This window comes from Aquarana catesbeiana, linkage group LG06, assembly GCF_042186555.1.
Source record: "Aquarana catesbeiana isolate 2022-GZ linkage group LG06, ASM4218655v1, whole genome shotgun sequence".
Lineage (NCBI taxonomy): Eukaryota > Metazoa > Chordata > Amphibia > Anura > Ranidae > Aquarana > Aquarana catesbeiana.
The window spans coordinates 385,534,080-385,546,905 of NC_133329.1; the positions used below are offsets into that span (position 1 = coordinate 385,534,080).

The window sequence follows — 12,826 nt, forward strand, 5'->3', positions numbered from 1 at the left end:
CATTTATTACATTGCAGCTTATCAATTCTTAGATGTGATGACTGCATTTGTTTTCTTTTTTCTTTCGTTTTCACCTGGTGATCCAGCCAGTAAGTCTGTTGTTTTTCAAAAGAACGAGCTCTCCTGCGGATGTAGCAGTCAGAGGGTTAAGACAAACCATCTATCACTGACAAGGGTGCTTACAATGATCAGTTTACTATAACTGATTATTAAGTGTTATGCCGGGGGGCACACAGGCCGAATATCGGCTAAAATCAGCCATTGTAGTAGAAACCGCCTGACTTTTATCCCGTGTGTACAGCAGCCTGTCTGACAGAAGCCACTCTCATGACCGGCTTCTTCTCTCGATTGAGCATGCTTGAAAACCAGCAGCTGATCAGCATCCAATCAGCGATTGCAGCCAATGGCTGCGAGCGCTGGCCGGGGTGTTCTGGCTGGGGGACGGTCCCTCTGTCAGCATAATGGGGGAGATCACTGTACTAACATTGCTTGTGTTAGTACAGCCATTGGGTTGAACGACAGAAAAACAGTTTTATAGTATGTACCAGGCTTTAGTTAGAGTTCAGCTTCAATTTGCTAGTGTATTTAAGTCTGCTAGTATAACTAACTCTCCCCTCCCCACAGACTGACAATGCTGCTGTTCAAATGTGCCCCCCGTGCTCCTTCATCCAGGGTGGGGGCACTTTAATACAGGAGGTGTGCTACTGGCCAGCAAGGCCGTGGATAAGGGGGGGTACCACCAGCCCTCCCACATGGGGCCCTGTATGTCTCTCTCTGCAGCAGCTGATAGCTGGCTTCTTCTTCTCCTCTCCATCTCATTGACTTTCAGCTGCTGCAGAGAGACCCATACAGGGGATCAGTTCCAATAATTGCCCTCCCCCACGCCATAAATTTCCCATGACCCCCCCCTACCCCCGCAGTGCTACCGGCTTCTCTCCTCTCCTTCCTGCCAGCAGCTGCAAGCACACAATAGGATCCATCAAGATGGAGTGTGGCGGAAGGGTCTGGAAAATGTCATATTTACCAGCCCCTTCCTTTCCTGAATGAACACAATAAGACCCCTTTCACACTGGAGGTGTTTTTCAGGCTCTAAAGAGCTAAAAATAGTGCCCGTAAAGCGCTTGAACAATGCCTCCCCTGTAACCCCAGTGTCAGAGCTAGCGGTGTGATTGCAGGACATTAGAAAAAGTCCTGCAAGCAGCATCTTTGGAGCAGTTTAGGAACGGTGTATACAGTGCTCCTCCAGAGCCCCTGCCCATTGAAATGAATGGGCACCGCTGCCGACGCGCCTGCAAAGCTAGCGGCCGAAAAGCCCTGCTAAAACGACGGTAAAGCACCGATACGTGGAGCAGTGCCAGTGTGAAAGGGCTCTAAGAGATAGGTACTGATCACTCACTGTGTTCATTCATAACTGAAGAATTGGCTGTTTGGGGCCCTGTGGTTTCTAACAGCTGCCCTGCTGGCCAGATCACCAGGTGGAAAGAAGCCTAAAAAAACCAACGAATGCAGCCACCACATCTAATCAGGGACGTGCAGTCAGCGGAGGCAGGTGAGGCAGAGCCTCACCTGCCATGAACATAAAAAACAAAAAAAAGCAAAAAAAACGATTGACTGTGAGGGCTCGGCGACCTGGGGTAGCTGAAGTCCTACCGCACCACTGGTCAAAATTTGGGGCTCCTACCACCTATGGTTCAGGAGATACGGGGCTCCTTTTGCAGCCTATCAGAATCTTCATACAGAGCAGCCAGTTTAAATACAAGCCGGCACACTCTGTTTGTAGCAGACTGAGAGGATGAGCTCACATTGCCTCTCACTTCTTGTCAGAGGCACTGAGCTCAATGGACAGCTTGGAGCCTTGGACCAATGGTAAAGTACCATTAGCCCAAGCCGTCCAATAAAAATGCTGCAATGGAGGCACGCCTCTCACTGCAGTGTCATGGAAGGGGACATGTGTCCAAAATACAAATACTCCCTTCCAGCCCTCTAAACTAGAAGGAATAAAACGTGTTTATGCGTATAAGATTTACCCACAATCCCATGTTTTTCTCACACAGTTAAGAGGGAGAATAAGAATCTGCTGCTGTTGAAAAGATAGTGTTATAATCAAGCTAAATCATATATTTATATGCTGTATGTTATAACATAATAATTTATTATTTATCTATTTACTGTGAAATTACTGGTTGGAAGTTATAACTTCAAACTTCAGTAATTTGTCTGTTAAGCCACCTGCTTGAGTACAGTATTTGAAAATATAATACATTACCTTAAAAACAACATATAATAATTATTTTTTATATTACTTATTGTAATTAACCCCTTGCCACCCAGGCCAATTCTGACACTTCTCTCCTACGTGTAATAATCATAATTTTTTTGCTAGAAAATTACTCAGAACCCCCAAACCTTATATATATTGTTTTAGCAGACACCCCAGGGAATAAAATGGTAGTCATTGCAATTTTTTATGTTACACAATATTTGCGCAGCAATTTTTCGAATGCTATTTTTTTTTGGAAAGAAACTGTTTCATGAATAAAAAAAAAAACAAACAAAAAAAAAACACTAAAGTTAGCCTGTATACTATGAAAGATGATGCTATGCCACGTAGATACCTAACATGTCACACTTTAAAACTGCACACACTTGTGTAATGTAAACTTCAGTACTTAAAAATCTCCATGGGCGACGCTTTAACATTTTTTTACAGGTTACATGCTAATGCCCCGTACACACGGTCGGACTTTGTTCGGACATTCCGACAACAAAATCCTAGGATTTTTTCCGACGGATGTTGGCTCAAACTTGTCTTGCATACACACGGTCACACAAAGTTGTCAGAAAGTCCGATCGTTCTGAACGCGGTGACGTAAAACACGTACGTCGGGACTATAAACGGGGCAGTAGCCAATAGCTTTCATCTCTTTATTTATTCTGAGCATGCGTGGCACTTTGTCCGTCGGATTTGTGTACACACGATCGGAATTTCCGACAACGGATTTTGTTGTTGGAAAATTTTATAGCAAGCTCTCAAACTTTGTGTGTCGGAAAATCCGATGGAAAATGTGTGATGGAGCCCACACACGGTCGGAATTTCCGACAACAAGGTCCTATCACACATTTTCCGTCAGAAAATCCGACCGTGTGTACGGGGCATTAGAGTTACGGAGGAGGTCTAGTGCTAGAATTATTGCTCTCGCTCTAACGATCGCGGCGTATGTAACCTGTGTGTATCTGGCTCTGATACCAGCCAGTGCCTCACCAGCCACCGACCTCACCGCATGTCCCTGGATCACATGATTGGTGAGCTGCAATATACAGGTATTATATTTTTGGTTTTGGGTTTTATACCACTTTAAGAATATGACGGAGGAAGCATTGATGTAAAACATGATTCTGCATACCTGTGGCTTTGTACAAAGGGGATTTATGGTTCTGGCCATTCGATCGTTCTTACTGTATAGAGCTTAGCTGAGCAGGAAATGAATACGACAAAAATTCCCCCCTTGTACTTCTCCAGTGTTGGCTGACCTTGAATTACGTGAGCAGGTAGAATGCCCATTGTGTGCTGTGTCAATGGCGATTGTCTGAAGTCACAGCTGGGATTATTGCCTTTCTTCCTTCACGTTCGGCCTTGTACACACACACTTTACATCCTGGATATTTACAGACAGAGCAGAAAAAGCTGATCCATGTTTATTTTCAGATTACAAACCAAGGAGATGCCAACAGGGAAAGCCGATATTAAAGCGTGAAAAAAAAAACATTCCCCTCTGGGTGATCTCTGTACATTGCAGGGATTTTAACAAACTCTGTTGCAGATTCCTACCTTTTGTTATTCTGAAGAAATAGCTGTTTGTTTCTCTGTGTCCATGTGCATCTAATGGGAGTGGTTTCATAATTATCAATCAGCTGCTGCACCTGCAGGGCTCTGATGAGGAAAGTTTAGATGTGTGGAGTATTTCACCAAAAATGACACTTTTGTTGCAGGGGATGCCCAAAATCTGACCTCTGTCTTAGTGCAGACCTCTGGGAATATCAGTGAGCCAATCACACAAGCAGGAAATGACATATCTGGGGGGCGTTTTGTTCACCATTTATGTACCAGGTTGCCATATTGCATTTTACAGAACATGACAGCAGCTGCAGATTGAATAGGAAAGGTAATTTATTATAACATTCAATGACAATATGACTTGTGTCGCAATTGTCTACGCTATATTATTATTTTTTTTATTTGCAATTTTTTTTCCCCACTAAAGTGGAGCTACCTTTTTAAGGCTTGGCTCATATCTTTGGGTGCGCAATTTGCGGGTAGAGCAGCTCATTCCTTTCAACGCAGGAAAAAAGCCCCCAACTCCTTTCCACTTCAGCCTCCACCACGTACCCTTTATGCCAAGTTGAAAGGGTTATACCGGGATGATGCCTGCAGCTACAGGTACAGTATTATCCTGGTATCTTCTTTCTCAGTCGGCGATGCAGTTTTGTGAATCGTAATTAGCCATGGATCGCATTTACAAGCGGCAGAAAGGGGTCCCCCCCCCACGCCACCTTCATCCACCTTTCTGGCAGACCATAGAGATGTCCCCTATCATCTCTATGGTCTAAGACAGTGGTCTCCAAACTGCGGCCTGGGTGCCAGATGCAGCCCTTTGCTTGCTTTTATCCAGCCCTTGAGGTACTATTCCATCCACGGACACCAACAATGGGGCATAATTCCTGTTACTGACACCAACAATGGGGCATTATTTCTCCCACTGACACCAACTGGTGGGGCACAACTCCTTCCATCGACACCAACAATGGGGCATAATTCCTTCCAATAATACCAACGATGAACCATTATTCCTTCCACTGTCACCAACAATGGGGCAGAATTTCTTCCATTGACACCAACGATGGGACACTATTGCTCCCATTGACACCAATGATGGGGCACTATGTCTCCCACTGACACCAACAATGGGGCATTATTCCTCCCACTGATACCAACAATGGGGCATAATTCCTGTTGCTGACACCAACAATGGGGCATTATTCCTCCCACTGACGCATTCAAAAGGACAAAATTCCTCCCACTGACACCAATGGTGGGGCACAACTCCTTCCTTCCTTCCCGATAGGGCATAGTTCCTTCCATTAATACCAACGATGAGCCATTATTCCTCCCACTGACACCAACAAAAGTGCACAATTCCTGCCACTGTCACCAACAATGGGGCAGCATTTCTTCCATTGACACCAACGATGGGGCACTATTCCTCTAACTGACACCAGCAATGGGGCACTATTCCTCCCACTGACATCAATGATGGGGCACTATTCCTCCCACTGACACCAACAATGGGGCACTAAAAGTATCGGATCAAACCGATACTTTTAAGGGCAGAGGAGAGATCTGGGGTCTAATAGAACCCATGATCCCTCAGTAAAGAGTACCTATCACAGCCCATGCTATCAAAAGTGATGTTGTTCATTCCTTGTGATATCAATAAAGTTGTTAAAATATTTTTTTTTAGAGACAGTGTAAAAATAAAAAAATGAAATAAAAGGAATAATAAAATATTTTTTATTGTGCCCCCGTCCCTCCGTGCTTGTGCGCAAAGGAGAGCATACGTAAACAGCAATTGCACCACACATGTGAGGTATCACCGCAAATGTCAGCAATAATTCTAGCACCAGACCTCCCGTGTAAATCTAATCTGGTAACCTGCAAAGGCTTTTAAAGTGTCGCCTATGGATAATTTAATGTACCGTAGTTTGTCGCAGTTCCACGGGCATGCGCAATTTTAAAGCATTACATGTTTGGTATCTATTTACTCGGCATAACATCATCTTTTACATTTTACCCAAAAATTGGGTTTTATATTGTGTTTGTGCAAATTAAAATTCAATAAAGTGTACTTTTTTTTTTTTTTTTTTTTACAAAAATTAGCATTTGGAAAACTGCTGCTCAAATACGGCGTGACATAACAAATTGCAATGGGAAGAGATCACCTCTACAGGTGAGTGCATAGACCAACAATCCCTCCACACTGACAGGTGGTGGCCTGGTCCGCGATCACAGTAATCAAGAGTCAGAGAAGAAAGACTGTGCCGCACTCCAACGTGTAGTGGATAAAACGTTGTTTACTGAAGTCTTCCAAGCATAAAACATACAGACATCACAGCTCCATATCACAGGACAGGGCAGTTAATAGACATGTGCGGTTCTGTTCGCTCCGAATCGAAATTCGGACAAATTTTTCATTATGCAGAAATCCGGATGTATCCAAATTTCTGAATTACAAAAGTAATGAAATTAAACAAAGCCGAAATAACGAAATTTCTGACGAAATTCGAATCAAATTCGAAACAGTTTCAAATTTGACTCATTTTCGAGTTCGATTTCAATTCGAATTTCCATATAGGATTGAAAATAAAGGAATAGAATATAATACAATATAATAGGAGTGAAAATAAAATAATAATAGAAAATAAAGAATAGAATATAATACAATATAATAGGAGTGAAAATAAAATAATAATAGAAAATAAAGAATAGAATATAATCATCTTCTGAAATTCAAATTTCAAATAGAATAAATTAGAATTTTAGATTTGAATGGAATAAATTTGAATTCTAATAGAATATAAAAGAATAGAATAGAATAGAAATTAAAAGAATAGAATAGAAAATAATATGATAGAGAAAACAATAGAATAGAATAGTATGAAATAGAAAGAATATAAACATTTGCCAAAATTTAAATAGAATAAATTTGAATTTGAATAGAATATAAAATAACAGAATAGAATATAAAATAAAAGAATAGAATAGAAAATAATATGATAGAAAAAACAATAGAATAGAATAAAATAAAAGGAATATAACCATCTTCTGAAATTCGAATTTAAATAGAATATATTTGAGTTTGAATAGAATAGAAAAGAATAGAATAGAAGCGAAAAGAATAGAAGAGAATAGACTAGAATAGAAAAAACAATAGAATAGAATAAAATAAAAAGAATATATCCATCTTCCGAAATTAAAATTTTGAATAGAATTAATTTCAATTTGAATAGAATAGAAAATAATATTTTCATGTTAACATCAATGTTTATCATACTGTTTTCTTTTTTGCTTTCTTTTCGTATTATTCTTTACTTTTTACGTATACCGATGCTGAAATGTGTGTTTTATTTTTATGTAATAGACATATCTCAATAAAAATCTTTATTGTTTAAAAAAAGAAAACAATAGAATAGATAATAAAATAAAAGAATAGAATAGAAAAAAACAATAGAATAGAATGGAATAGAAAGAATATAACCAACTTATAGAATAGAATAAATTTGAATTAGAATGGAATTCGATTAAAATTAGAATTCAAATTCCATTTGAATTTTCCGAATCTGATCAAATTAAGTTAAATTCTACCGAATTAGGAAAATTCGAAATCTAAATCGAATAAACTAAACAGATTCCAAAAACAAATTAAATTCATTTAACCAATTTAACTAAACAAATGTATGTAAATAACAAATATTATTGAAACTAAACAAATTTTCTCGCTCTGCACATGTCTAGCAGTTAAAACGTTTCAGATGGAATGTGCTTACTCATAACACAATTGCAACACCCATCATTTTATTCTCTAGAACCTCTGCTTGAAAAAAAAATATATAATGTTTGGGGGTTCTAAGTACTTTTCTAGCAAAAAAAAAGTTGATTTTTACATGTACAGTATGTGAGAAGTGTCAGGATTGGCCTGGGGCCCATTTCCACTGACCACCACTGTAAGTGGGCATTTCTCTATTGACCACCAATGTAGGGGGGCATTCTCCTACTGATCATCTCTGTAATGGGGTCCTTCTTCATTGACCACCATTGATCTGCCGCTTACCACCAGTGTAAGGAGATCGTTCTCTCGTTTTCCACCAGTGTAAGGAATTGTTATAAATGCTGATGACCAATGTGAGGGACCCATCCCCACTAACTACCAGTGTAAGGGGGCACTTTTTTTTTTACTAATCACCAGTATGGCCCTTCTTCATTAACCACCACTGTAAAGGGCTCATCTCCACTGACCACCAGTGTAAAGGGGCATTTCTGTATAGACCATAAATGTAAGGAGACCATTCTCCCACTGACCACCAGTATGATGGGACCATCTCTACTGACCACCAATGTAAGGGTCCCATTTCCACTGACCACCACTGTAAGTGGGCATTTCTCTATGGATCGTTCTCTTGTTTACAACCAGTGTAAGAGGAACCTTCTGTCCCTTACCACCAGTGTAAGGAGCCAATTTCTACTGACTACCAATGTAAGAGGGTTCTTCTAAATACTGACCACCAATGTAAGGGGGCATTCTCCTACTGATCATCTGTGTAATGGGGTCCTTCTTCATTGACCACCATTGTAAGGGGGTCATTCTGCCGCTTACCACCAGAGTAAGGGGATCGTTCTCTCTTTTACCACCAGTGTAAGGGATTCTTCTAAATACTGATGACCAATGTGAGGGACCCATCCCCACTAACTACCAGTGTAAGGGGGCACTTTTTTTTTTTTTACTAATCACCAGTATGAGGGGGCCCTTCTTCATTAACCACCACTATAAGGAGCTCATCTCCACTGACCACCAGTGTAAAAGGGCATTTCTGTATAGACCATAAATGTAAGGAGACCATTTTCCCACTGACCACCAGTGTGAGGGGACCATCTCTACTGACCACTAATGTAAGGGGCCAATTTCCACTGACCACCACTGTAAGTGGGCATTTCTCTAGGGATCGTTCTCTCGCTTACAACCAGTGTAAGAAGAACATTCTCTCCCTCACCACCAGTGTAAGGGGCCAATTTCTACTGACTACCAATGTAAGGGGGTTCTTCTAAATACTGACTACCAATGTAAGGGGCCCATCCCTGCTGATCACCAATGTTAAGGAGACACTTTTCTACTAATCACCAGTATGAGGGGACCCTTCTTCACTACCCACCACTGCAAGGGGATCATTGTTGCTCTGACCACCAGTATAAGGGGTTCGTCTCTACTGAGTACCAGCGTCCACCATCATCTTGGACTAAGTGACGCAACTTTGACGCACAAGCATTGCAGCGCACCACAACGTCCGGTAACGCACTTCCAATCAGTGTGGTGTGCTGCATTGTTATAAATACTTCCAGAACTTTTTTTTTTTTTTTTTGGGGGGGGGGGGGCGTTCTTGTGCATTGTTAGCAAACTCAAAGTCAATGGAACATCTTAACATCGATCACAATGCGTGCCAATAAAACGCACAAGAACAGCAACGTGCGAACGGGCCCAGATAGCGTTTACACCGTTATGGTCGCCACCTCATCCCTTTAAACCCGAACACATATTAATTACACAGGTTCTGTGGCTGATTAAGGTGGTAATTAAACACCGCTCGGTGCCTTATCTGCTTTTAATTAGCCTCAGAACCTGTATAATTCAAAGGTGTTTGGGTTTAAAGGGATGAGGTGACAACTTTATACACCGTACATGACATGCGCTAATAACAGCGTTAGCCTGAATTATTTTCTGATTTTTATTTATGAATAAATTATTTATTTCTCATTTTTTGTATTTATATTATTATTATGATGGTTCGTAGAAGTGAGAGGTATGATGACGTCATGAATGAACGGTATGGTTGGTGTGAGGGAAGACTTCCAAAGCCTGACACTGATCCCTGGTGGAGAGGACGCGGCCCCTCAGCAGTGTAAGGGTTAAAAGGCAAAGCCTACTATGCCTCCCACATACGCAGGAGCGCAGTACTGTCCGCACACCGCGCTATATTACACATATAGGGATTCAGTCAGGAGGAAGATAAGCGGGGATGAGCGGGGCGGGGCGACGTCTCCGGCCAGCCTCCGCCCACAATCCCTCCAGCACCACCCCGGCTTCCTCAGCTTGTTTTGCTCCAGTTCCGGCTTCCGGCGCTGACGTCACCAGGCTGACAAGATGGCGGCGGACAGTGATGTGAGTAGCCGGGTTTGTTGTGTGTCAGCTGTCAGAGGACAGAACGGTGTTTGGTGACAGAGCTGTGTGTACAATCACAGGCTGTGTGCTGTGAGTGCAGACTGTACATGAGCAGAGCATGTCATGTCCCTTCCCCCTTATCTGTCACTTGTCTACAACTTTCCAGGGTTCTGATCTTCTCTCTCATCTGATTCTGAGGGGGGGGGATTATAAGTGACCCTCCACACCTCCCATAACAGTATATTGCAGTAAACCTGAAAGTCAATAAGAGAACCAGAACCTTCGCTGGGTGGGACTGATAATTAGAGAGAAGATCCTTCAGAAAAAAAAAAATTAAAAGTCAGCAGCTGCAAATCCTGTATACATAATAGGACACTTACCTGTCCAGGGATCCAGCGTTGTCCTCACCCGAGCCGATTTATCAATTTTCTCTCAGGTGTCGCCGCTGCCATCTCGGCTAAGGGAAACCGGCAGTGAAGCATCGCGGCTTAACAGCTGGTTCCCTAATGCGCATGCGCAAAGTGTGCTGTGCTTTGTGAATGGCCTGGCGGCGGGGGGAAGGAGGAAGGGGGACGGGGTCCGAACTTCCAAAACCAGGTAGCCACCCCCCCCCCCCCCCGAAAGGTGTCAAATGTGGCAGCAGAGGGGGGAGGCAGACAAGCAGAGCTCTCACTTTTGGGTGGAGCTCCACTTTAAGCACTTGCCGCCCGCCCACCGTCAAATGACGGCCTCCCAGAACACCCGCAACCCCGATCTGTGTAAAGAGCCACCGCCGCCGCATCCAATCACAGCCGGTCACATGTAAACACGGAGATGCCGGAAATCGGCGCTCCTCGCCTCACACTGGCAGAGTGAGAGGAGAGCCGATCCGCACCATCTCCTCACAGGGGGACATCTGGGGATGTAATCAGGGCACCGATCTTCAGTGCCCTGATTACAATTAACTGCCACCAGTGCCAGCAATCTGTACCCAAAAGTGCCAGCAAACAGTGGCCAATAGTGATGCCAGTCACTGCTGCCCATCTCTGCTGCCCATCAATGCCACCCATTAGTGCCCATCAGTGCTGCGCTTTCTGAATGGCCCCGTCGTCTTCTGAGACACACACACAGGTCCCAGAAGGCTGCGGGGAGAGGAGGAGGGGCAGAGCCAGAAGAGGAGATGACGTACCTCGCCGCGGTGAGACTGTGACAGAAGTTCACCTGTTTGCTACTAAGGAAAGAAGAAAAAATTTATATTCAAAAACAAGGGGCGGTCTTTCATTTAAGTAATGAAGTTTGGTGGAACTCCGCTTTAAGTTGGCAGTGCCCCCCCACCCAGGACAAGGTCCTCTGTGATCTGAGGGGATTCCCTTCCTGGGAAGACAATCAATAATCTAATCAATGTAATTGAAAGCAGAGGAACTACTGCAACCAGCATAGAACATTACCCATAAGCGGGGATTATTTCAGCGAGAATGCATTTCCTGCACCTCCAGCATTGAATGTATTTAATGGCAAGGGGGATCTAGTGTTGCAGGGGGGGGGGGGATTTTGTTGCAGTATTCTATTGTTGCTGGGGGAGGGGGAATCTGTTGCCATTTTGGGTGGTCTCTTGTTGCTGGGGGCGTGTTATGTTGCTGGTGGGAGATCTATTGTTGCTGGGGGAGGGTGAGTTGTTGAGGAGGCGGGTCTATTGTTGCTGGCTGCTGCAGGATCTATTTTGAAGAAGCGAAATGTATGTGGCAGTCTTTCAATAAACCTGTTGGACGGATGTTGGTGTGCAGCAAATTTTTCCGCACAGGATCTATTGTTGCTGGGGGTATTTTGTTTCCGGTGATCTATTATTGTTAGGGGGGGTATTTTGTTGGGGGATCTATTGTTGCTTTGGGGTATTTTGTTGCTGGGGGGAATCTATTGTTGTTGCTTTGGGGTATTTTGTTGCTGGGGGGATCTATTGTTGTTGCTTTGGGGTATTTTGTTGCTGGGGGGATCTATTGTTGTTGCTTTGGGGTATTTTGTTGCTGGGGGGATCTATTGTTGTTGCTTTGGGGTATGTTGTTGCTGGGGGGGGTCTATTGTTGCTTTGGTGTATTTTGTTGCTGGGCGGATCTATTGTTGCTTTGGTGTATTTTGTTGCTGGGGGGATCTATTGTTGCTTGGCGAGGTATTTTGTTTCAGGGGTTTATTTTTGCTGGGTGGGGGATCTATTGTTGCTTAGGGGGGTTATTGTCGCAGAGGAAAAGTGTCACTTTTTATTGTTATTTAATAAATTCCAAACAAATTACTGTATTTATCGGCGTATAACACGCACCTTTTCCCCCTTAAAATCAGGGGAAAATCGATCGCGGGTGCGTGTTGTACGCCGATCCCCTGCGATCCTGAGCTGACAGATGTTCAAAATCGCCGACCGCGATTTGAAAATGGCGCCGAAATACACAAAGCCGGTCCTCGGCTCTTCTCGGCCACTTTCGGCTTCACTCGAGCGCCGCCCGAACCTAGCCGAGTGTACTCGGCTAGGTTCGGATAGCTCCGCTCACAGTCACGCCCATCCCGGGTGGGACTATGAGTGGAGCCGAAAGTGAACGAGAGCCGCCGAGAAGAGCTGAGGACCGGCTCTGTGTATTTCGGCGCCGGCGGCGCCATTTTCAAATCACGGTCGGCGATTTTGAAGCTCAGGATCGCAGGGGATCAAACTGCGAGCTGCAAGGCTGCACTGGGGCAAGGCTGCACTGATGGGCATTTAAATAAGGGGCAGCACAGTGGTGTAGTGGGTAGCACTCTCACCTAGCAGCAATAGGGTCGCTGGTTCAAATCCCGACCACGGCACTACCTGCCTGGAGTTTGCATGTTCTCCCTGTGCC

At 43.6% G+C, this 12,826-nt stretch overlaps 1 protein-coding gene across 2 annotated transcripts in view; it reads left to right on the plus strand.

Annotated features, from left to right (window-relative positions):
• Positions 1-9,905: 9,905 nt before the first annotated feature.
• Positions 9,906-12,826, plus strand: part of RAB3GAP1 (RAB3 GTPase activating protein catalytic subunit 1) — a 245,296-nt gene continuing 242,375 nt past the window's right edge. For both annotated transcript variants that reach the window (XM_073634286.1, XM_073634287.1), the window contains exon 1: positions 9,906-9,986. In XM_073634286.1, the coding sequence (XP_073490387.1) occupies positions 9,969-9,986 (18 nt within the window). In that variant the 5' untranslated portion in view covers positions 9,906-9,968. The remainder of the gene's footprint in view (positions 9,987-12,826) is intronic.